Source organism: Puma concolor, chromosome B2 (genome assembly GCF_028749965.1).
Source record: "Puma concolor isolate L17-30 chromosome B2, mPumCon1.1.hap2, whole genome shotgun sequence".
Taxonomy (NCBI): Eukaryota; Metazoa; Chordata; class Mammalia; order Carnivora; family Felidae; genus Puma; species Puma concolor.
The window spans coordinates 54,412,391-54,438,407 of record NC_141671.1 but is presented as its reverse complement, the minus strand read 5'-3'; the positions used below and the strand labels follow the sequence as shown (position 1 = coordinate 54,438,407).

The 26,017-nt window shown below is 37.7% G+C and overlaps 1 protein-coding gene across 4 annotated transcripts in view; it reads left to right on the top strand.

The window, feature by feature from the left end:
• COL21A1 (collagen type XXI alpha 1 chain) overlaps positions 1 to 26,017 on the top strand; it is a 210,861-nt gene that overhangs the window by 107,717 nt on the left and 77,127 nt on the right. For all 4 annotated transcript variants that reach the window (XM_086707105.1, XM_086707102.1, XM_086707101.1 and 1 more), the window contains 5 exons: positions 258 to 431; positions 1,481 to 1,558; positions 3,652 to 3,735; positions 11,295 to 11,357; positions 25,874 to 25,927. In XM_086707105.1, coding sequence (XP_086563231.1) covers positions 258 to 431; positions 1,481 to 1,558; positions 3,652 to 3,735; positions 11,295 to 11,357; positions 25,874 to 25,927 — 453 coding nt within the window. The remainder of the gene's footprint in view (positions 1 to 257; positions 432 to 1,480; positions 1,559 to 3,651; positions 3,736 to 11,294; positions 11,358 to 25,873; positions 25,928 to 26,017) is intronic.

The following is a 26,017-nucleotide window of genomic DNA, read 5'->3' as shown; positions in this document are numbered from 1 at the left end:
AGGAACTTTTTTTGTGACCTGGAAGGAATTGCTTCAGGAAATTGATACATCTACTAATATGTAATGAATATGTAATGGAAAATGGGGATTAATTAATTAGTAGCTTTTAAGGTCCCGCTTGGGTCAAGGTGAATTAGTATATGGTACAGACCGTCTGTGTGGTATGGATTTATGGTTGGCAGCGAAGGAATGGGAACAAAGAAAATGAAAGATGGTTAGCATTTTGTTCATGAATGTTCCATACTTTCTTCCTATAGACATTATTTGATGAAGGCTGGCATCAAATTCGTCTCTTAGTAACAGAACAAGATGTAACTCTGTATATCGATGATCAACAGATTGAAAACAAGCCCTTACATCCAGTTTTAGGGATCTTCATCAGCGGGCAAACTCAAATTGGAAAGTATTCTGGGAAAGAAGAAACCGTTCAGGTAGATGAACAATGATTTGCTTTTTGCACTGTATAAAGTGGAGCTCTTGCTGTCCTTTGTGGTAGTATTTATGACATTTAACTGCATTTGACTTAATTATTAATTCCTTTAAGACACTTAAAATGTATTCAGTTTATTAGTGGGATTTTGTTTTTGAGTGTGTATTAAAATGCAAAGTTAGACTTAATAGATTTTATAGGAATTCTTAGAAAAATGTTCCCCTGGGTTAAGGGTAGAATTCTACATTCTTAGGAAACATTAATTTCATATTTCCCAGGAGATAACGAATTTGGAAAAGAAAATGTAAGATTGGAGCTGTGAGTAGGGGCTATAAAATTTGTTTGCAGCTGTGAAGATACAATAAGATGAATGCATCTTGGTGTTCTTTCTTCTTAAAACTAACTTTTGATATTTTTGAAATATTTTTGAAGCTGGAGTATCTATCTGTGGTTTGAGAAGTGTGTGTATAAAAAGATAGCCATTTCTTGAAAAATGCTTTGTTTGAAAAGGTGTGTTTTTCCCACTGTGTTTCTATTAAGGGAAGACTGTCACATCCAAATTATGCACATGGTCTCTCCGTATTAATGTTACATGTCAAATTGTAGTAAGTGTTTAAATAGAAACAGGTGTTTGGCCTACTCATCACATAACACTCCATGCCATCAACTAAGTGTCTGAAACGAAAGATGACTTCTTAAGCTGACTCTATTGTAATCAGAAATGTTGCAGAGATCTAGGATAAACACAGAAAGCCTGGGAAAGCTTTTAAGTGTCCTAGGAAATGCTCTCTAGACTAGCTCTTAATACAGAGATAATAATAAAAGCTTCACTGGTTCCTGAAGGACATCAGAGATTTGTTTTTAGTGCTAGAGTTTTCTTTATGAATTATGTTGCATCACATCTTTAAACTGTATCCTGGGTATTCAGATTTAGTGTTTTTATGTTTTAGCTGAGTGCTAAACCTTACATAACAGCTAATGTATTTGGGTTGCTTTTATTAAGCTATTAGCTTGTGCCTCAATTTTAACTTGAGTGGGTTTTGTTCCTAGTTTGATGTCCAGAAGTTACGAATCTACTGTGACCCAGAACAGAACAACAGAGAGACGGCATGCGAGATTCCTGGATTTGTGAGTAGGATGGATTGTTTTCCCCCGAGTGCTGCTTCAGTACTTTCAGAGCAATAAACAAATGACAGATAATGTGTGAGCCTTAATTAAATATACGGCGTTAATTTGTTTGTTAATTGTCAGTGCAAATAAAGTTACATTGATTAAAACATATTTCATAATTGAAATAAAATTATAATGTATCTCTGTACACATAGGAATGGAAGAGCACAAGGAAGTATTTTTTACACATCTCAGCGTGTGGTATTTCCAGTACTCAAGTGAAGCAGGGCTGGGCCTGCTCTAGAAAAACATAGGATTCTTTGTCTGAATATGTAGAGTATAAATACATTTCTCTATTTCATTAAATGTGTGGACAGAATACCCCACACAGCACAATTCTGAAGACTAGGAAGTGATTCATTTTCCTGTTCATCAGCACGTTTTCTCAAACCATAAGGAATATATAGGTTTCTTTTTGTTGTTGTCACCTAAGTAAGATTTTCTTGTTTCTAGGTTATAAGCCACTTTCTATTTATGTAGCTATATTCATTAATGTGTTAGGAGGAAATAATTATAAGCTAAAATATTAGTCTGATTATGTATGTCTGCTCCTAGTATGTGTGTGTGTAATCAATCCCTCTCTCCTTGGACCTATATATATGTGTATATGTGTATATGTATACATATATATATATATATATACACACACACGCATATATATATTTGTAATGCAAATAAGGCAGAATATTGTAAAAGTTTCCAGTGACATTTGAGCTCATGCTATATAGTTCTTTTAGTTTGTAAAGTCATACTGTCATAATCTCCTTTTTTCCTATCAAACTGAATCTGCAAATCCACATGTTCTGAAAACTTGAGGATGTGGAGCAGTGCTATGAAGGATCTATAATAAAATCCAACATGGAACCTTTTAGAAATAATTCATTCTTGGTCTTTTAGATAGGTAGTTGTTTAAACACCGTAACTTTTATTTTAGATATTTATAGCTTAGAATATGAATCTCTAATCTCTCCTAAAAGTACTAATAAGTGATTGCATTTGAGAGTCCATCTTATATACTTATTTGTTGATATTTGTTGATATTTCTTCATCGATGTGATGGCCATTACCATTACCCTCCCACATCATGAAAGCCCAGGATTAAATGGTGGATTCTCAGTCCTCACAGCCACTGTTTTGTGTTTTTATGTCTCTTCCCTTCCTCTGAGGTGTGAGTTCATGAGGCTTGTTTGCCTTTTGCATCTTATTCCCACTTTCTTATCTTCTGATTGAATTTATTATTGTTTGGAAAGGTTATTAACCTATTTAAAATCATGTGTTATTCACTGAGAAACAGATTGTTGAGTGAGAAGTTCTCCTAAAGTAAAAGGCATAAAATTTAATGCGTGGAATTTGTGACTTTCTCAGATGTGTTTTGGCTTTTTCCTCTGGTTCTTAAATGACTTCCAGAAAGTTCGAGGGGGCATATAAATCTCACCGAGGTACTTTTGCTCCTGAGTGGCCATTATACCAAGCTGCTTTGGCATTTTCGTTTACTCCTTTCACTCGTCATTGTTGTTCATTTCCTTACTTTATCCTACTGCAAATGTTGTCATAACATGTACAAATAGGTACTTTTTTTAAGGATAGTTGCAAGCAAATGTTTTAACTCTTGCCGGTTCCAATACTTCATGTATCTGGAACCTGGACAATGAAATATCTGTAAATTAGGAAGAAAATTTAGAAAAAATTAAAAGCATCTTTTAAAACCCATTTGTTCTTCCTTTTCTTTCAGAATGGTGAGGTAGGCCTGGAAACTATTATTCTCCTTAAGGTAGTATTTGTACTGTGGGACTGTTTAGCTTGCTTCCATCAACTGTGAGTATATTAGACAAATAGAACTCATTTTTTATGTCATTGGAGTGTATTTCGTTTTCATAGCTTTTTGTGATTCAGAATTTCGTATTGGATTGGTCTGAATAAAATTGGAAAGTCAGTGTGAGATACCTTTACCATTTCGCACAGACATGCAGGTGCATACACATACCTGTGTACACATGCATATGTATGTGTCTTCCCACATTTGTTGTTTATTTCCATTTCTGTCTTTGCAGTGCCTCAATGGTCCCAGTGATGTAGGCTCTACTCCAGCTCCCTGTGTTTGTCCTCCTGGAAAGCCAGGACTGCAAGGCCCCAAAGTGAGTACTGCCTAATATGCTTTTCTTGTTAAAACCCACAAACAAACGAGCTGAGCAAATGCGTAAAATTCCTAGGCACCGCTGACCCTTTATTGAAATTTCTACCTAGTGTCTTAGAACAGTTTAAAACCTGAATTTTAGTGATTTTTTTAAAAAAGCATATCCTAATCTGTAAGTGCCTTTGAACCTAGAACTGATTCCCCTGGCCCACAGTAAAGTGAGGGAACTTTATTAGTTTGTTTGCTGGTGTATCTGGTTCCCTCCCACCACCCTCAAAGACTGCTGCCAGATACCAAGAACCATACCTCCTTACAATCTAATAAAAAATGAAGAAAGGACATTTGTTGAGATGTGTTGGAAATTCTCAGTTTGTCAAAATGATTTCCAGATAGGGGGTGCCTGAGTGGCTCAGTTGGTTAAATCTCCAACCTCAGCTCAGGTCAAGATCTCACGGTTTGTGAGTTCAAGCCCCGCATCAGGCTCTGTGCTGACAGCTCAGAGCCTGGAGCTTGCTTCAGATTCTCTCTCTCTCTCTCTCTCTCTCTCTCTCTCTCTCTCTCTCTTTCTCTTTCTTTCTGCCCCTCCCCCACTCACACGTTTTCCCTCTGTGTCTCTCTCAAAAATAAACATTAGAAAACTTTTTTTAAAAAATAAAAAGAAATGACTTTCAGATAGAAAAATGAAGTAGAAATATTAATATTGACTTCAACATTATGTTTGATGTCTAATTCTAAAAAACAGGCATATAGAGATTTATTAATTTTACTTAATTATGTGATAATCACTTTGGGGGAGTAGGTCTATTAGTGATACTCATATATGCACATCTTCCAGTTGCATATATTGATTTGTGTATGTATATATGTTAATTGTGTGTATGTGTATATAAACATTTACATATTTATTTGTGTATTACACATTTTTATGTGATTGGAGCCATGATGTGCATACTATTTCTCAACTAGTTACTTTTTATATAACTAAATATTTTGAACATGTTTCTATGCTATTAAATATGAATGATAAAGTGTAAGTTAATACTTACTGTGGCATCACTTAGACCCAGCCTGATACGGAGACGTTAAGTGGTTTGTCTACTCTATGTGAATCTTATTCATTTAATAGTATTTTACAGTATCACTTAAATAAAAATGATGTGTAACTTGGAAGCAGGTATGACTCCCTAGCCAAAAAGAGTGTTTTGTGTATTGATCATTTATTGCCTGAGGTGACCAAGCAATAAATATGAATTATGATGTTCATTTCGATGGAATTTCCTTAAGTGTTTTAGTCACCATCACTGAAAATTTTAGATTTTAAACTGCTCATCTGATTTAATTCTTCCTATCTTTTATGCATGTTTCTCCTGTCCATTTTTATGTGATAGTTCATGACACACTCCAGGTCTAGCATTAAAATCAAGAAACAAATATAACTTAACAAATAAAAGTACACATTCATTATTTTATTTAAAGAAAATCTATTTGGTTTGGAATTTGACTTCAGTATATTATAATCAATTTATTATTATAAAGTATTTTTAAATGGCATTTAGGTAAGTTAATCTAAGTGTTCTTCCTTTTAAAGTTTATTTATTTATTTTGGGGGGGTGAATGAGTGGGGAAGGGCAGAGAGAGAGAATCCCAAGCTGGCTTTGTGCTGTCGGTGCAGAGCCCCACACAGGGCTTATATGTATATGTATATGCATATACATACATATATACATACATGTATACATATATACATACATATATACATATATGTATACATATATACATACATATACACACATACATATATACATACATGCATATATGTATACATATATACATACACATATATATAAATTCAATTTGAAATATTATACATAAGAATTATTTGATCTGTAAGATATATAATATGGAAATGAGAGTCCCATTATGTCTGACCTGTCAATGCCCAGGGTGCTTTCCTGACTCCCAGGGAGGTTCTGGCCACCCCTAGGGTATCTTAAGGTTTGTCTTCTTTTGGGGAGACATCAGATGCCTCTGATGCTTTCTGAATCTTTATTAGTGATCTGTTAGGTGTCTTGAAGTGACATCAGTTTTTATTCACATGTGTTTCTACAGCAAAGTTCCAGAGCACCCTTTGTCTTATCTGGTAAAGCCTCTGACATCCAGTGTTTCCAAGTTCCATGTGTTCCTCGTGTTCATTTTCTTAGTCATAATCTCACACTATTGCCACCTACTACTTTAGGCGAAATGGCAGTTTTCCACCAGTCTTCAAGTTGGCGTGCCTTCTCGGTCTGCTTTCCATTTTCTTCAGAAAATCTGGCAGGAGAACAGGAACACACACGTACTCTTCCACCCTTTTAGGGCTCTTTCCCCTGGAGGTGGTTCCTAGCCCACATCAGGGACCTGCATGTGAAAAACAGAATCCCTAGCAACACTCTGAGTTGTATTTCCTTTAGAGAATTTCTGGCTTGGGGAATTAATAGGGTTTTAATTAGACCAGCACAACTGGAACTAAACCAGATGAAGTGTTTTTACTTATAGATTGAACTGAGACTTAATGGGCATTTTTGTTAGATGCTCTCTGGAAAGTTTTGTAGATAACCATCAAATAGAGTTACCTGTGAAAAACAGATCTAGTATTCCTGCTAACCAGAAATAGATTTCTGGGAGCTGATAGTTGAGTCCTGAGACTGAAACTGAGGTGAAATTCTTGTGTGGGTAGGTGGGTAAATGCTTCTTCTAGGATAAAGAAAGTCATCTGTTTAGAATTCTCTGAGTTTCCAAAAGATAGGACAACCCTATTGGAAAACTAGGTCAAATTAACTGTGGTAGCCTGTACTTAGACTTACCATGGCATTATAACTCTATAAAAAGGTTAGAAATATATGTCTGTTACTGGATTGCGAGTTCCTTAAAGAAAAGCGAATTCATTTTGCATTCTTAATGTCAAATATAGGGAGGATCCAATAAACCTGTTGGAATAATTTTTCTACGCAAGCACTTTACATTTAATAAAAACTAAATTCTCCTTTGAAATTCCAGTGTCTAACAGTGCTTAATGATGGTAGTTTTTTAATTTAATGAATTATGAAATCATTGAACAAATAAGATTCACCCCTCTTCCCAGTTGACTTGTGTGGGATGGAATGCCTTTGTTGTGCTATGGGAGATCCAGGCAATCCCCAATTTACAAACACCCCCTTTCAAAAGACCTTTGTGATTGGCAGGTTCTCTCTCCACTTGAGTAGTCATAGGAACGTTTGTGGGGGCAGACTCCCACATTTGATCTAACCTTGATATTAGAGCTATTAGTTCAGAAGTGGAAAGAAGGCGTTTTGTCCTCTTTTTAGGAAGGAGCAATTTCTTACTAATCCTTTCCTCTGAAATTACTGCCTCCCCCTCTCCAGCTGTATCTATCTCTATTGACTTCCTTTGTTTCACCCTCATCAGTCCACTGATTAGGGATTTCTTTGAGCTATCAAAGTATCCTCTGTTTAAAATACAAAAGCCTTTGGAAAATTTCAGGGGCCACCGGGCATTCACATTTTTATGTAGATTTCCCCAGACTAAGTGGATTCCTTCTAGCCTGTGAGTGGGTGTTTGAGTTTTGAGGGAGGGAAGAGGTTGGTTTGGGAGGAGGGAATAGGTCGTAGGTCAGGACTCCTGCAAGTCTTCAGGGGAGCATGAAGGCACAAGGATTTTTGAGAAAAGGGCTTGAATACCTGGGATGTGGGCCTAGGTGAAGGGCTCCAAAGACCTTTGTTTCAGATGAGCAACTTAAACTATTAGCTTGCTTCTGCAAGCACAACTGTTCCTTACTTTAATTATTCATATTTACACGACTTGAGAGGCCAGATGCAGAGATGTTTTAGCTTAGTCCATGACATTTCCACTCCTGTCAACAACTCAAAAATCCTGTGGCACGAGTTCAGTTCAACATAAGTAAGTATTGCTTTTCAGCTGAACACATAGTTTCTAAAATTCAAAATGTGCAAATGTTTCAACTAAATTAGAAGAAACTGGATTGGGAATTTAGTCACAGTTGTACAATAGGCCCTACGTCTCATGTAATGTATTTGGAAATTGTTTTCCATGTTAAGTTTCTTAACAGTCCCCAGGTCTGGTTCTAATCAGTGTATGCGTTTTAATGTGGGCAGGGACAGTGGTGTTTAGGAGCATGGACTCTGGGCCTGCATTGGCTGAGTTCAAGTGACATCTTCACTACTGCTGTGTGACCTTAAGCAAGTGACCTACCCCTCTGGGCCTCAGTTGTCCTATACAAAAAATGGGAATGATGAAATTACTTGTGTCATGGGATTATTAAAAGGATTAAGTAATTTAACATATGTAAATCTCTTACAGCAGTGTGTAGCATATAATTAACAAAGGTTGAGCATCAACTTTTATTACAGTAATACAATTGAATTTTTATTCTGATTGGTCGTCTTTCCAAAATTAGTGTTTTACTTTATTCTCCCAATTTTATGGAAACAACACCAACCCTTCCTGAGTTTTTGCAAATAAATAGTAGGGCAATAGTCAAAATAGCCAGTAAAACCTGCCAGAAATAATAGAACCTGAAAAAGAGATTATTTTCCCTCTTGGGGCCCGTTCACCAGTGTTATGGTCCTTACAAAGTCACATTGGATTTATCTTGTGAGTGATTTTTTTTTTTTTGTCTTGAAACCTAGTTTTTATTTATTTAAAATGTTAAGTATGTTTTGTACTTTTATGCAGCATTAAACCACAAATCTCATTTCTTCTTATCCCAAACCTGTATTTCAGCTTTGTCATAAAAAATAAACCCTCTAAGATCCTTTTAATATCCTAGATTTTGCTGATGATTAATATGCTGCAAATAAAGAGGGTCATTAACAGGAAATTTGACTTAAGTCAATTGGTAGGGTCACGTTGGTGGCTCAGTTGGTTAAGTGTCTGATTTAGGCTCAGGTCATGATCTCATAGTTCATGGTTTTGAGCCCCTCCTCTTGCTCTGAGCTGACATTGCGGAGCCTGCTTGGGATTCTCTCTCCTTCTCTTTCTGCCTCTCCCTTGTTTGTGCTCTCTCTCTCTCAAAAATAAATAAACTTAAAAAAAGTTTAAAATAAATCAACTGGCAAATAGTTCTTGACTCTCTACTTGATAACATTTTCAACCCCTGCTTCTTCTGCCAAAAAAGGAAGAGTTTGCACAGAGTCTGAATTCAAATGATAAATGCAGACTAATCAAGGAAAAACTGAAAGAATTCTACTTAAGAATAAGGAAACAGTTAAGAGCTGCTATCACATTTCAAAAGAAAAAGACATCAAGTAAAAAGGAATAATTGATTCTTTTTTTTAAAATGTTTTCAAGAGAGAGAGGAGAGCAAGGGACAGGCAGAGGGAGAGAGAGGGAGACACAGAATCCAAAGCAGGCTCCAGGATCTGAGCTGTCAGCACAGAGCCTGATGCGGGACTCGAACTTGGGAACTGTGAGATCATGACCTGAGCCAAAGTTGGACGCTTAACTGACTGAACCACCCGGGCGCCCCTTAAAAATAATTTTTTTTTAGTGTTTATTTTCGAGAGAGAGTGAGAGAACAGGGGAGGAATAATTGATTCTTAAGTGGATAAGGAAGGGAAACTTCTTGCCAAGAGAAAAAAAAATGGAATGTGTTGAAAGACCTCAGGTGCAATCTGAACATGGATAAAGGATGGCAGGGAGGCCAGAGATGAAGGTGGATCCTCTCATAATAAGAACAGTAAAACTCAGGGCGCCTGGGTGGCTCAGTCAGTTAAGAGTCGCATTCTTGCTTTCTGCTCAGGTCATGATCTCGTGGTCATGGGATTGATCCCCATGTAGGGCTCCATGCTGAGCATGGAGACTGTTTAAGATTATTTCTCTCTCTCCCTCTGCCTCTCTCCCCTACTCATTCTCTTTCTCTCTCTCAATTAAAAAAAAATAAAAAAAGAGAAAACGCTAACTACCTAGAGAAACAGAGTGTTACTCCTTAATGGAAGTCCTTGGGTTAGAATTATAAATTCTGTCTCTTCAGGAAGACATTACATGTTTCAGCATTATTTTTCTCCCTGGATTTATAGCTACTCTTTCTCTCTTTTAAAAATGACATTTCCATTTTTCTTAGCCTTTCCTTGTGCTATGCCTCGTGGGCAGCTCCTAAGTGAAAAGCCCATCCCTCCTTCATTGGCCACTTAATAGAGTTCGCATAGTTCTTTCCATTTTTCCTGTTCCATTTTTCAGGAACAAATCTCCCTAACCAGTAGCCTGAAGTAGTATTTCAGACTAGCAGATCTGGGTCTGTGAAAGTACCCTTAGTATTGGTGTTTAGTTAACTTACAATTATTGGGGTCCTGTGTGAATGATTTCTTAATTGAACTGAAATCAGTTGTCTTACCTCTAGGCAGGAGTTTACTGATAGTATATGTTTTTAAGCAAGATGCCCCATGTGGATCTCATGGACTCAGTAATAGATTAATACATTAATTTTGAAGTATTTCTTAGAATTAAATTATACAACTCCCTTATCTCACAAAAAACGTTCCCTTTTTAAATTTTTTTTTTTCAACGTTTATTTATTTTTGGGACAGAGAGAGACAGAGCATGAATGGGGGAGGGGCAGAGAGAGGGAGACACAGAATCGGAAACAGGCTCCAGGCTCTGAGCCATCAGCCCAGAGCCTGACGCGGGGCTCGAACTCACGGACCGCGAGATCGTGACCTGGCTGAAGTCGGACGCTTAACCGACTGCGCCACCCAGGCGCCCCTAAAACGTTCCCTTTTTTATGGGTGGTGACCATCTGAATGCCATTGGGCAACATACTAGAGTTCCATAAAATGTGCCTGGGTGAATTGTCATATTGTAGGGAATAGTGTTCTTTGGATATCCTTGGATTGTGAAGGCAAAGGTCATTTCTTCATTTCTAGGTATTAAATGTGTTAAAGACTGTGGGGGTTGGGCAGATTTATTTGGCTTGGCCATGCTTTCATGTAAATATTCAGATTTAAAAATTTTACCATTATTAAAGAGACGCATTGACTGGAATAAAAGAAATGAGTGTCATACAGCTTTAAACTTGAGTCCCATGTGTAAGATCATAGAGCCTGTGGACTTAAAAAAAAAATTGTGAATTGAATTATGACATTATAGGTCATTGATATCTGTAGTGTAACATTTAGAATAAAGACTGTAGACTTACAAATGAAAGATGGCTATTATTGAAACCATATTAGCTATGACACTTAATTTGTTAAGAATTCTAAAAATGTCCTGCCATAAATATTGACATTTTACATTAGTGAAAAGTATCTCACTTGTTATACTTGATATACTCACAGAAATAAATCCTTGAAAATTTTGCATAATAAAAAGCCTTTATTTGGTAAAGTGGGTGTTTAAAATATGGCATTTTTCTAACCCTATTTTGGGACTTATGTTTTTTTTTTTTGTTTTGTTTTGTTTTTTAACATACAGAGAGGTACAAATAATGGAATTGGTTTGAACCTTGAAGGCGTCTGATTGCATCATTATGGTTGGTCATTTTGTACTGAGGATTTTTTTCCTTTCTAGGGTGAACCTGGACAGCCTGGGAACCCCGGCTACCCTGGACAATCTGGTCAAGATGGTAAGCCTGTGAGTACTGAAAGCTTAGTCATCTCCAGTACTGGGATTATGTCAAAGTAAAAACTGCACTGGGTAAAGTTAAACAGGCAAGGAAGACTTTATTCAAGACTGTTGTAATAGGGAGAGAGATTGACGTTTATTCAGTGAAACAAAGGAAGGGTTCTTGCGTGCTGGCCTGAGCTCGTGAAAAAGTACTGGAGAACTTTAGGTGGTTGATCAATGGGGTGGCAGGAATTGAGTTATCCTGAGTTTGGCAGATGTTTTCCTGTGTGATTAGGGCAACTGTCTTTGGTAATTGGCACTTCTCAAAGTTAGGGTCCTACCCTCCCTCAGAGACTGGAAGATCCGGGTACTTCCCTTTCTTGATGAGTGTATTTCAAAGGGATGCCTCCTAGGTCCTTGAGAAAGACGTTCGTTGCTAGTTGCAAAACTGACAAGAAATTTTGAAAAGGTTTGCCACTCAGGGGGTCAGAGAAAGTGACAAATTTTCTAGAGTATAAATGCTCTAAGAAGAGGAAGATCAGGAGCCTAGGGTCAGGAAGAAGGCTGTCTGAAGTTTAGTTAAGCTGAGGGGAACATTAAGCCTGGTTGGGTCAATAGGATCAGCTTTCCAGTCACTTTTTAGGTGCATTATCCCCAAATTGCATGCATCTTTGTTACATTTAAAAAGTTGTCTAGTGAGTATTGATGCATAGCTAGGTTCAGAAATCTTTTTGTCTTTTTCCTTCATGTCTATGGCAGTTTTCAAGTTGAAGATCTTTTTAAAAGTGATATTTTCCTAAGAACATACGTGCACTGGAATATATTGACTAAAAAAATAGTATCTTGTAAGTTTCAAGAGAACTGTAGGGAGATTTTTGAATTAAGGAAACAAAGCAAATCCACTTTAAAGCATTCTAGGCAAATATTTTCAGATAGCTCAGCTGTCAACATGTTTATAACAGCAAATAAACATGAGGAATTTGCTTTTGAATGTTAGATAATTGTCATCCAAAATATCTCTTTATCATGAAACATTAACTTCTTGCATGAAGGATGGGAAGGTGTGTATTGTGAGTCAGTAATATTTAAGGAATGAAGGAACCACAGCCTAATGTTAGACTATCACTATCCCAACCATCAGGATAGAGGAGCTTGTTCGTTCCTGAGAGAGGTTTGCTGACAAATTCAATACAAAAATATAGCCAACTTTTGAAGAAGTAGTGATGTGCTGGGGTCTCATACGCCAGTTTTGTGTGGGAAAATGGTACACAGGTGAGTCTCTCTGGAGAGAGATTGTTGGAGAAGGGAGTTGGAAGAGGTCACAAAATGGTCACAAAAAGCTGTAGAGAGCTGAGGAGCTGCTGGGTGGCTGGGGTGGTGCTGCTCAACTGACACACTGGGATGCATTCTAAGTGTGATGACAATGCATTTGGGAATTTTGAGATACGAAGTAACTTGACCTGGCTTATGTTTTAGAAAGATAAATATGAATATTATGTGGAGAGTAGATTATATAGGGCAAGAGTGGAAACAGGAGATGTGTGGGAGGTTATTTCAAGATTCTAAGGGAGAAGTAAGACTGGCTTGGACGGGTTGATGTGGTGAAAGGGAAGATAAGTGGTCATATTCTGGATTTATTTTTAATGTAAAGCTGACCAGAATTGCTGTCAAATTAGGTGTGAGGCATGAGAGAAAGAGTCGAGGAAGACTCCGAGGATCTTTGTGTGAACAGCTTACTGAGCTGGACAGCCCTGGGAGAGAATGCCTTGTTGCTCCTAGGATGCCCATGGTGCTTGCCAGGATATTAGAGGAATCTTGAGTTCAGGGATGTGAGTTCAGGGAATGAAAATACACAGTTGGGACTCCTTCGTTTGTAGATTTATCTATATCAAGCCACCAGAGTGGATGCGATCATTTAGAGAGTAATCACAGATTAGAGAAGACAAGAAGGCAGTGGACTGAGCCTTGGGCTGTCTTTAGAGGAAAAAGGGGAGGAAGATGCAGCCAAGGAAATTGGGAAAGAAAGACCAATGAAGTAGGAGGAGAATCAGCAGGGGGTGGCATCCCCAGAAGCCAGGGGAAAAAAGCATTTTGAGAAGGGAGTGCTCAGTTGGGTCATTGTTGCTAAGAAGTTTTGAAAAATGAGCTCTATGCCTAGTCCATTGAATTTGCTAGATGGAGGTATTGGGGCCCTTGATAAATGGGGTTTAGGGAAGGTGGGTATAAAAACTGGATTGAAATGGGTTCAAGAGAAAGTGTGAAGTAAAATGATGACTGAATATAGATGCTTTTTCTGAGGGGTAGAATGAGGAACAGATGAATGGAGCAGTTGCATGGTTAGGATGTGGGATAAAAGGAGGGTTTTTTTAAAAGATGGGAGAGAGGTGCCTGGGTGGCTTAGTTAGGCCTGCGACTCTTGGTTTCTCCTCAGGTCATAATGTCACAGTTTGTGGGATTCTCCCTCCCTCCCTCTCTCTATGCCCCTCCCCCAACTTATGCACCTGAGTGTTCTCTGTCTCTGTGTCTCTCTCTCAAAATAAAAAAAACTAAGAGATGGGACATGTTGTAACATGTTTTTATGATGATGAAAATGAGGCAGAGGGGGAAAATATCCGTGATTTGGGCGATAATGGATGTTTTCAGGAAGAAAACCCTTAGGTAGGTGGGAGGACATTGGTATATAGCATGGGCATTTGAATCTTTCTGTGCCGTTGTAGGCCAAGCTGGTAAGTACAGAAGTAGCTTGGTAGCGATTTGTGGGAAAGAAGGTGAAAAATGTATCATCAGACATTTGAATTGAATGAAACAAATAGGTTCTTAATCTAACATCTCCTCTTTGCCTTTAGCCTCAACTCCTGTAACATGGCAACATTTTCCTTGGAGTTTCTTATATCCCAGTTGTTCTCACTTCATAACTTAAAGTGTCATGTGACTTGGTGGCATTCCTCACTGTGACTCCTGCGTCCCAGTAATGGTGCTGCCTGAGCCCCTGTGTGAACTCTTTCCTAATCACACTGGGTGGTGGGATGCCCTGGAGACCCTTTCCTGGGCCCTACTCTGTCTGGGTACTGGTAGCTGTGGTGCTTTCCCCCTCCGAAGCAGATACACTTGACATGCTGAAATATCATCTGCTGGCACCTCGTAATGACACAGAGCTCCTCTGAGAGCACTACTAAATTATTAGTAATAATAATTTAGTATAACAATGAATTATAATAATATTAATTAGTTATATAATTATAAATATTAGTTACATAAGTACTTATATTAATATATTAGTAATGTTAGTATATGTAATATATTAATATACATGGATACATATTAATGTATGTTAATATATGGTAATAATTAATATATTACTATATAATTAATATATGTTAACAATATAAATTCAATAATATAGATAATATATATAAATTATAACTATATGTAAGTGTATTAAATTATATTAAATTATAGAATTAATATTAATTGTATAATAATAATTTAGTATAAGTTATTCAATATATTGAGGTGAGTGCTGAGCAAGCTTTTCACAGGCTATCAGCTCTAGTTTGCTTTTTTTTTTTCTTATTAAATATTTTGTCAAGAATGAAGTACTGGAAACTAGTTGCAATAAGCCTGATCTAATAATCATGGATATTGCTCTATGACTTTCATCTAAGCTATAATGGATTTATTATGTCATCTCATTGAGTATATGTGTATGTGTTTGTATGTGTATATGACTTTATGTATAGTTATAGGGATAGGTACATAGTACCTGATATTAGAGGTTAGATGGTATTAGAGACTATCTGATGTTAGAGAAAAGACAGAATAATGTCCACATCCTAATCTCTAAGACCTGTAAATGTATTGATTAGGAACTCCGCACACATGATTAAATCAAGGATCTTGAGATGCAAAGATTATCCTGTGGAAATTTATCTGAGTGGCCGGTATAATCACAGTGATCCGTATAGGAGGGGGGTAGGGGTGTCAGAGTCAGGGGAGGAGATGTCATGACAGAAGCAGAGTTCAGGGTGAGGTGTCCATGTCCAAGGAATGTTGGTAGCATCCAGAAGCTGGTAAAGGGAAAGAACACTTTTCCCCCTAGAACCTTTAGAGGGAATGCAGGCCCGCTGACATGATGAGTTTAGCTCCCTAAAGCCATGTTGGGCTTCTGACCTACAGAACTACAAGTGTGTGTTCGTTCAAGCCATTATGTTTGGGGTAATTCGTTACAGCAGCAATAAGAAACCGGTTTCTCTAATGTTAATCTGTTTACCCAAAGGTACAGCTTTTCCTAAATCTCTCCTTTTCCCTGTAGGAAATCTGTAGGAGATAGGAGTTGGGGCAGGAAGAGAAAGTGAGTCTGGGAGCCAGAACAGCTGAAGGTCATTAGTGTGTGTCCAGGGCCAGTGCACAGCGGGAGTGGGAAGGTGTGGGTGGAGTCTCTGGCTGGCGATTGAAGCCATCTGGACCAAGGAAAGTTGGATGGAACAATTTGAAGGGAATTCTGCTTTGTTTGGATTTGGTTCTGTGCAATCCCCTTCAATAAGCAGCTTGAATCTCTTTCACATAACCAGGCCAAGTCAACTAAAGCTTTAAATAGGAATTATTCCATTCTGGAGAAATACTGATTTTCATAAGGCAAATGCCTTCAAACAAAATGAAAGAGCGATTTTCAAATTCTTCCCCTCCTTTCTCGATTTCTATCAGCAATGTCTGAGCATATTACTATTTTGCTCTTCTATCATTATATAGAGAGAAGCAGGGGAAATATTTCTATATCCTTCTAGGTAGTTCAGAGTAGTGCTATTAGTAAAGACATTATACTGTTATGACATTGATTTTTTTTGAAAGAAGGCCTGCTATGAAAATATATAGGACTGTTTTATGATTTTGTAGTAGTGTTTGTTTCTGTCTGTTTTCTGTCATTATTAAGTACTCTTCATGAACTAAAGTACTTTATGAAACCAAAGCCCTTGCTGGCTGTTGGAGAGATCTGAGGCTGTTTTGCCCTCTGTTTTGCTTTTAAAAATTGCTTTGGTTTCGTGGGCCTCAGTTTCTTCATCTGGGAAATGAGAAGATGGTGCCAGATGAGGCCCATGTTCTGTCCAATATTGATTTTCTAAGATTCCATGAAGGCCATCACATTTACTGAGAGAGAAAGGTAAGCTAGAATAAACTGTCAAAATCTGGAGTTGGTTTTCTGTATTATTGGCTTAAGTGATTCAGGAATATTGATAGCACAGTGCTACCAATAGACAGAAGAATAGATTGGTCAGTGAGCCACACTCCATGATGCAGCACCCCTCTGTCCCCACCCCCACCCCTTCATTGTACCCCTGTGTCATCTAGAGATTCCAGAAAGTGGCTAGCTGTCTATGGAGGGTTCAACTTGACAGAAGTAGTCAACACACATGGGGAATTTCAAAGTTACCTGACTTGATCAAACTACAAATACGAGGGATGGGGCAGGTTAGTAGGAGATCGATTTGTGTACATAGGAGGGAGAAAGGAGGGGAGATCAAATAGGGTTCTTCAGGCCATTGTGATGACTTTGGCTTTCAGTTGAAGTGAACTGAGGAACCACTGGCGGATTTAAGTAAAGGAGTGATGTGATGTAACTTACTTACAAACAAAAGTACTCTAACTTCTGAGTTGAGAATAGATTTTAGGGAGATGAGGACACAAGCAGGATCAGTTAGGAGGCTCTTAAAATAACCCAGGAGTAAGATGATGGCAGCTAGCATCAGGATAGTAAGTAGTGAGGCAAAGAGAACTGCTGACTTTCTGGGGGTATTTTGAAGTTAGAGCTGATGGAATTTGATGATGTACCCTGCCTGAGTTTGAGGGAGAGAAGTCAAAGGAGACTCCAGTGAGATGTGGAAGGATGGATACGGAAACTAGGACAAGGGAAATTAAGAGTTTGGTTTAGGATATATTAAATTTTATCAGATGGTCAAGTAGAATTTTTTGAAAGATTATTTTTGGGGTGCCTGGCTGGCTCAGTCATTAAGCATCCAACTCTTGATCTCAGGTCTTGATCTCAGGGTCATGAATTCAAGCGCTATGTTGGGCTCTGCGCTGGCTGTGAAGCCTACCTGAAGGAAAAAAAAAGATTAAAAAAATTTTTTTTAAAGTAATCTCTACATCCAGCTTGGGGCTTGAATCCACAACCCTAAGGTCAAGAGTCGCATGCTTAACTGATTGATCCAGCCAGCTGCCCCCGTTCAAGTACAAATTTTAAGTGGTAGTTGAATATAGAAGTCTGACAGAGTGATTTTCCTCTTGTCCTTTTCTATAGGAGTGATAGTATGTTTCATGTTGATTAGTAAGAGCTTCCTATACACTAAGAGAATCAATTCTTTGACATCTATGTTGTAAATGTTGCTTTTAATTATTTATTTGGTTTATAGTTTTGTTTTAATTTTTAGTAATGTAAAATTTTCTCACAATTAAATGTTCTGTTATTTCTTCCAGTGTTTTTTTTTTTTTGAACATTACTGTATTCATTTACTGTATTATGATTTTTGAGAATTTTTAATTCTTGATTTCACTTTTGGAATTTATTTTGGCATTTGGGGTGACATGGAGATCCAAAAAGATTTAGCGAAATTGGAGAATGGCTGTTCTAATGTAGTGAAATTCAACCCAAATAAACGTATGGCTCTTACTTGTCTGGGATGTGTTATTTAAATTTAACCGTGGTGAAAAGGGATTTGTAATGGGGTTGCCTGAAAGGCTGATGCAATACTTGGCATTGTTAGTAAATATATAATGTCTATATTAAGAAAGATGACAGTCCTGCTTTTGAAGTGTTAGATTTGGTTTAGTATACTATGGGGAATTGTAGAATTTGGATTTGACTTACAAGAGAGAGATGGGGAGAGAGTGAAAACTCAGAAGAATGTCTGTCAGGGAGAATTGACTGTACCTCAGGTGTAATCCAAACAAGAGGTGCTGTTTTAAAATTAGTCGAGAATGATGGTAGAGAATGGAAGGAAAGGGAAGAAATCTGGCAGTTACGCTTGCAGAGTAAGCGTGACAGGAGGTGAATAATTAGTAGTAGAACAATAAGACCCATGAGACAAGTTTTTATGTTTTCCTCAGACTCTTAACATAGTGCCAGTTGTGGACTCAACAGTTTAAGAGCTGTGGGCAATTTGGGGCTGAGTGCCATGAAGATTAAGGCCTGGAAAATGGGGTACGCGAGGTTACAAGCCAAAGGAATGGCTGTTACTTAGCTTAGAAAAGAGAATTGTAAGAAGAGGCTTACTGAAATGTGTATACAATACACATCTAGAGAAAACTATTTCTACCTGAGCTCTTACTTCACCTCAGTTTGGATTCCTTTAGCAAAAAGGTTTATTGTCTCACTGTCTCCCCGTACTATAAAATACACGCACACACATGATCAAACCCCTCGTGAGAGTCTTAATGGTAAACTAAAATTTGGACCACTTGCCTCAAATGAACTATCTTCCACTTGGGCAGTTTATCTCCCTTTTGTAAAATAAAATGTGATTTAAAATTTTTCTGTAAAGCTTTCCTAGACAAAGCTTGGTCCACTAGCTAATTCATTTTTCTCGAACACACCCCTTATGTAAATCTCCTGTATGGATCTCTCCATGTTTTCCTCATGGGCCTCTTAAGTACATTACTTATTATTATTATTTTTTTTATATTATGGATAGTATATACAATAATGATGTGTGTGTAGATATTATATAGAAATGTTACTTGTCTGTTTTTTTAATTTTTTTTTAATGTTTATTTATTTTTGAGACAGAGAGAGACAGAGCATGAACGGGGGAGGGTCAGAGAGAGGGAGACACAGAATTTGAAGCTCCAGGCTCTGAGCTGTCAGCACAGAGCCCGACGCGGGGCTCAAACTCACGGACCCCAAAATAACGACCTGAGCCGAAGTCGGACGCTTAACCGACTGAGCCACCCAGGTGCCCCATTACTTGTCTGTTTAAATTCTTGAAGGAATTGATTGATAACACAACTAGCATGTGTGATTTTAAAGATAAATTTATGCTTATATTTTGTATTGTTTTGATTGTAATCTGTATGAATGCAGGGCTGTTTCTGCCATTATTTTAGAGCCATCAGTAGTAGTGACTAGTTGGGCACCGTAAACATTTATATGTTTGTTTTCTTATTCATTCTTTCATTCATCCATTCATATACCTGATATTGATTGGGTATTTACTTTGCTCTTGGCACTGTTATAGTTTGAGGAGATATGCAATGAACAAAAAAGACAAAACCCGCCATTTTGAAGCTCACATTCTGCTAGGGAGGGACAACAATAATGAATAAAAGAATAATAATAATAATAATGATATCAGATTGTGGTAATTACTATGGAAAAAATATAGCAGAACAGAAAGAGAATGAGGCTAGTTATTGGTCACTTCTCTTTGAATAGAAAATGTTACTATTAGAAATTTAGGTTAGGAAGTTAAGAACTATTAAAGATGCTATTGGTTACCTTAAAAAGTTGAATATTCTCCTTTTGTTTTTTTAAATGTTTACTTATTTTGAGAGAGAGCAAGAGCACGAGTGAGCAGGGGAGTGGCAGAGAGAGAGGGAGAGACAGAATCCCAAGCAGACTCCACAGTCAGCACCAAGCTCGTTTCAGGGCTTGAACTCATGAACTGTGAAATCATGATCTGAGCCAAAGTTAAGAGTCAGACCTTAACCGACTGAGCCATCCAGCAACACTGTACATTTTCCTTTTTTTTTTTTTTTTAATTTTTTTTTTTAACGTTTATTTATTTTTGGGACAGAGAGAGACAGAGCATGAACAGGGGAGGGTCAGAGAGAGGGAGACACAGAATCCGAAACAGGCTCCAGGCTCTGAGCTGTCAGCCCAGAGCCTGACGTGGGGCTCGAACTCACGGACCGCGAGATCATGACCTGAGCCGAAGTCGGTCGCCCAACCGACTGAGCCACCCAGGCGCCCCATGTACATTTTCCTTTTGAAATAAGCTTAGTATAACTTCAAGTGCAGTCATACTCAGGGAATGAGGCAATTTACCTAAGCTTAATTAAGTTTTGTGAATCTGAGAACCAAGCTGCATCTATAGAGGTTGTCAAAGGTAGGCAGTGTTTTTCTTTTATGTGCTTAACTCAAGGCAAACTATCATAGGAAAGCAGGTGATGTGTTCCATATTTATCACTGATCCACTCTTACTTAAGGGTGGGAGAATTAGATATAAATTTCATTTATAGTAAATGTAGTCTGCTTTGAGTAGAAATTTTGTCCCCCAACAAAAGTCTATAGCTTCCCATTGCCAAATGTAAATTTTTTATGTTAGTCCACAAAAATACATTAAAAAAATGTGCTATTATTTGGCAACCAAATAATAGTATTTTACTCCAGATTCCCCCAGTTAGTGATACATTATCTGCCATCCACTGCACAAATCAGAAACCTGGGCATCATACTATAACTTCAGATTCCTGACATCCTGTAGCTCATCATCAGGTTGAATTAAATACACCTTGAATGGACTCAGGTTCTACCTACCATTATCTCTCTCCTGCAGGAACCTTCCACATGGTCTTTCTGCTTCCCCCTGCCACTTATAATTGTTATCTCCATAGTGTAGCAAGCAAGCTTCTCAGAGATCCAGTCTGACCTTCTGGTATAGTGGATTGGTTAAAGACCAAAACCTTCATGGAGCACCTGGGTGGCTCAGTTGGTTAAGTGTCCGATTTTGGATTAGGTCATGATCTCACGGTTCGTGGGTTCAAGCCCCACATTGGGCTGTGTGCTGACAGTTCAGAGGCTGGAGCCTGCTTTGGATTCTGTGTCTCCCTCTCTTTATGCCCCTCCCCTGCTCTCTCTCTCTCTCTCTCTCTCTCTCTCTCTCTCTCAAAAATAAATATTTAAAAAAATCCTTCATAAGACCCACAGGCTATGCATGAAAGCTGCAGTCTACTGGTCCAGTCTTGTTTGCAGCATGCTTCCCCATGTGCTGTCTCTTTTGTCTCCATGGATATGTCTCATCTTGTCATGCTTCATGGCACATTTTGAAGGGCTTCCTCTTCTGCACTGTGCTTCCTTTAGTGTTCCTTTGAGCTTGTCTCTTCAGAAAGCTTCCCTGTCTACTCTTCACCTCCCATAGCATTCCAATTCTTTCTTAGATCTTAGCTCGGGTTTAATTTTATATATATTAATGAGATGTATTGGTCAAGTAATTTGAGCAGTCAGTTAAAGCATATAAACTACTGGACTGGTAGTTCAATTAGGTGGCAAATGAGTTGAGTTTCTACATTAGCTACACATGAAAAGACAGATTTATGAATATTTTTTGAATTTAGTTGTGTTGAGCTATAAAGTGTGCTGGTGGCAAGAAGAATCCACAGTGGATATTAAAAATATACACTTGATTTAGGTTACTTAGTTACCATGGCTGTATACTTAAGAGTATCTGTGGGAATTTTGGAAAACTTTGAAGAAAATTAATGTAATAGAATAAACTTTGAATCACATTCTTACATTTCAGAAAGAAGAGTGACATCCAAAATGATTTCTCTGTATTTTATTCTCATTTTTAGAGTTTAGAGCACTGAAAGAAAATTGATTACTCTATCCTCCTCACTACTTGAGAAGATCTGTATGTTTAGATTGGCAGAATATTTTATGGCCTGATCAGAATTGGGCTCAGAAGAGATTGTGACCCTTGCACATTTGCTGATTTTATTTCCTTAATTTCCATTTCAATGCTATACATCTTTCCTGGAGCATTATAACTATGAATCATGGAAGGAAATTAAATTGATTCTGTATTCTTCAACCCTACAATTTGGCAGTGAGAATATTTTTTTCCTAAAAAATGACTCATTTACAAAAAGACTTTCTGTGAACGTGGAAAAGACTTTACTGTCAGAAATCTTGCACATGGCTGTAGGGTGGATATTTGGACCTGCTAATAATTGCAAAATGGCAACATTAGTGTCGAACAGTATTGATCAAAGATCATGTGAAATTTGCACGCCCACCTGAAAACACAGAAGCCTGTGTGTTCAGAACAATAAAAACTCAGCGAGCTATATGGAAAGCTTATCATTTTTTCTGTTTCAGGGCATTTTCCTTGTTCAAGTGTACCCTGCTATGAGTCAACCAGTGTTTAGTTCTTGCTCCTCTTGGAAATTGTTGTGTGTTGTAATATTCCTCCCTGTTAACCTTTATTTTCCTGATTTTTAGTCCAAATTTCATTTTTCTGAATTTCATCCAATTTCTTCTGGTGGTTTACCCTGGGATCCCCCAGCTTGGATGTGGTTTTGATTTTTCTTAATTTTGTTACTAATCATGCTTCCTCTAGCTTTTAAAATAATCTTTGAATTTTTTTATATAACTAAGTTTTCCAGAATGCCTCTCACCGTAAGTTAAAAAAAATCCCGCATCAACTTGGTTCTCATATTGTGGGAAGCATTTGTTATTTTTTGTATTGCAATTCTTCAAAAGACAAAACAAACGGGGCCATTATAAAATACACTGAAGCCTTGTTCACATGTTCACCATTAGATCTGTATGAATGTTGCAAAAGGGTTAAATCATGATGATGACTGGATCTGCCATTCCTCATGTGCTTGTGGTGCCACACATTTTGCAGAAGTGTTCTCATGGTTTTGTACAATAGCCATTGAATCTGAAGAACATAAAAAGAAAAACTCACATTTGAGTTTTTAGCATCTGCCAGGCATTTTCACCTGTGACTCCGTTTGTTTCTTTTCAGAAGTGAAGTGGGCACTGTTATCCTGGTTTGTGGTAAGAAACTGACACTTAGCTAGGCAAAGTTAGTCAAAATCCTGTAGAAAGTAAAGGGAGGAGCAAAAATTCAGCCCAAGGTCTTCCAATTTCAAGATTCATTGTCTTTCCACTTTATTGAGTTGCCTCCCAGGATTTGGGGATATGATCACTCGGCCTGAGGTCACATTATGAGTCAGAGGTGAGCTGGGAACACAGTCTGGGGCATCTCCACGTTGCTTTAATCCATTAAAATGTGATGTGTCTTCTCTAACAAATGGATCATATTAATTTACTTCTTCGAAGAAGAGAACAGCTTTTGATCTTCTACAAAAGATTCGTTTTGTAAAAAAAGTAATAAAGCAGATACGACATTTGGCTTAACTTTTGAAAAAATGTGAAAAAAATAATTCATTACAGTGAACTTTGCAGATGACCGGCCATTTTGATAAATAGCCAATCTCCATGGTAACTTTCTTTTGAGGAATTTTATGAACATTCATATTCTTTGGGCACTCAGAATTCTAAACAATTTAAAAGCAGCCTGGCAAATATGCTTTTTTGAATCTGATTAATTATCCTAGAATCGTAAGATCAGATCTACCATGAAGCATTTTCTGATAAGAGAGTGTTCCCACTGACTCTATCAACTAACGAATAACTTTGGGCAAGTTATTTAATCTTATGTGCCTCAGATTCCTCATCTGAAAATAAGGATAATACAGCACCTACATTAATTAAAGGGTGATTGTGAGGGTTACATGAATTAAGTGAAGTACTTAATCTGGACTCTGGTGAATTCTGTATAAATCATTGCTATTATTGTTTCTCCCGATTACGGCAGCCTGTTGTAAATCCTATCAGACTGTCCAGAGAAGTGCATACAAGTTTTTGAAGGATCTGGAGGCATCCTAAGTGGCAGCAGTTATAAGTAACCTAACTCTCTTGGGCATGTGCTACCAGTGACAGAGTTGAAATTTAATTCCAGACCTATCTCATTGCAAAGTGGTTGAAGGAAAGAGATTCAGTGGTCACTAGAGTGGTAGAGATAAGAGGCTGAGCAAACGGTGTGAATTGACTTTGTTCTTTCTTCCTACCATTCTTGGGAACACGAACCACATGGCATGACTAAAACTTGAATTTGCTACCGGTAGCGGCCCAAACATAACCTCGTTCCTTCGGGAAAGGGATTTTTCACACTTTATGCAGTGTGGATTACATGAAGGTAAATTCTTCCAAAGTTTGATTAACCCAAAATGCCAAATGCTCTGTTCAATGCTGCAAATAAAGAAATGAATTGGACTGGGTTTCTCATATCAAGGGGGCACATAATCCCATGACACTTGAGACAGTGGCCACCCAGAGAGCATATATTGGGCTTGAAAGCTGCAGGTCGTTTAATATGGAGCGTGGAAAGGTTTGTTATGAGACTCACTGGTGAAGCAAAATGACGAGTGACTCACTGGTGAAGCAAAATGTTTAAGGATTGGGCACAGGGATTCAAGAGAAGAATTTGTTGAGAAATCTTGGAGGAAGCATGATGATACACTCTGATAAACTCTGAATAACTGAAAGAGTATGAAGGAAAGGATCATGCTTGGTGGTAGGAATTACATAGTCTATCATTTGGAGAGTGAGAGCATTTTACAGAATAAAAAATGTGAGTGAATGTAAAGGGAGAAAACCAATAAGACTGATGTTGCTGAGACAACTATTATTGTTATTAGTATTGTTAGACCTAGCAAAGAATAGTAAAAGGAATATTTGAAAATGGGAGTGGTAAAGCAGGGAATTTTGCTATCTCTAAAATCATAGCTAAAAATGTGCTGACAAGTGAGTGGGTGAATACAAAAAGCAGCCATAAATAGCCACATGGAAATGAAGCTTTTGGATTTAACAATGAAGAAGTAACTGGAAACACTAATGACATCTGTTTTAATATTGTTGACAACAGAAAGCTATATCTAAACAGTAAGACCCGAGAGAGATGGGATCTGAGTAAGAACGTGAAATGTGTTTGCAGGTGTCAGGTGGTCTAAGTCAACGTGACATTGACCTAGGGAAACCTAGACAAATGTTGAGGTCCTGCAAGTTTGTTCTGGCATTTAATTGCCATGTGCTGAGTGAAGAATGAATAGTTTGCCTTGTTGGAACAGTTGTGCTGTTTTGCCAAAGGCCCGGTTTCTGGAGGGATATGTAAGAAGCAGTGGAGACCAAAGTGACCCTTGCCTCAACAGACAGCCCAGCCTTGGGAGGTGGGGGAGACATGTCACAGCCATGCTCATGGGTAACATCAGCAGCTTTCTAAAATGAGCAGTCCAAAGGCTGTTAAAGACTTACTCTGAGGAATAACATTTATCAAGTCTTAATTTATTCCAAGGATTAACTCAAATGGCCATTAATCAGGTGGTTTCAAAATGTAGTCCATTTGTATAATCCTCCAATCTTATGTGTTTTTTCTCTCGAATATGTTAAATATGTTTCTGTGTGCAAAACATTTTTTTGGGGGGGGAGCTGTGAACATTGGCTCTGTTTTTGCAAATCCAAAGCTTCCTTTTAATTGAAGCATTTTTGTTTATTTTTATTATTCTAGAGATATTTGAGACCTTTTCCCTAAAGACTGGAGGATATTAATTCCTTATTCAGCATTTGAAACTTTGTTATTTTTGTTTCTTAAACAGTCACCAAGTGAAGTCTTAGGTGTAAGACATTCCAGACAAGAGTGAATCCTGGATTCCTGCTCTTAGTATGATGAAATATTAATTATTTTGTGTTTACTTTTCTTTAGGGATATCAAGGAATTGCAGGATCACCAGGTGTCCCAGGATCCCCTGGCATACAAGTATGTGATTCATAGATACACATTGTAGAATTATCGTTTCTAGTGAACCCAAGACATAACTAACCGGATTTTATTTTGTGCTTGATTTAG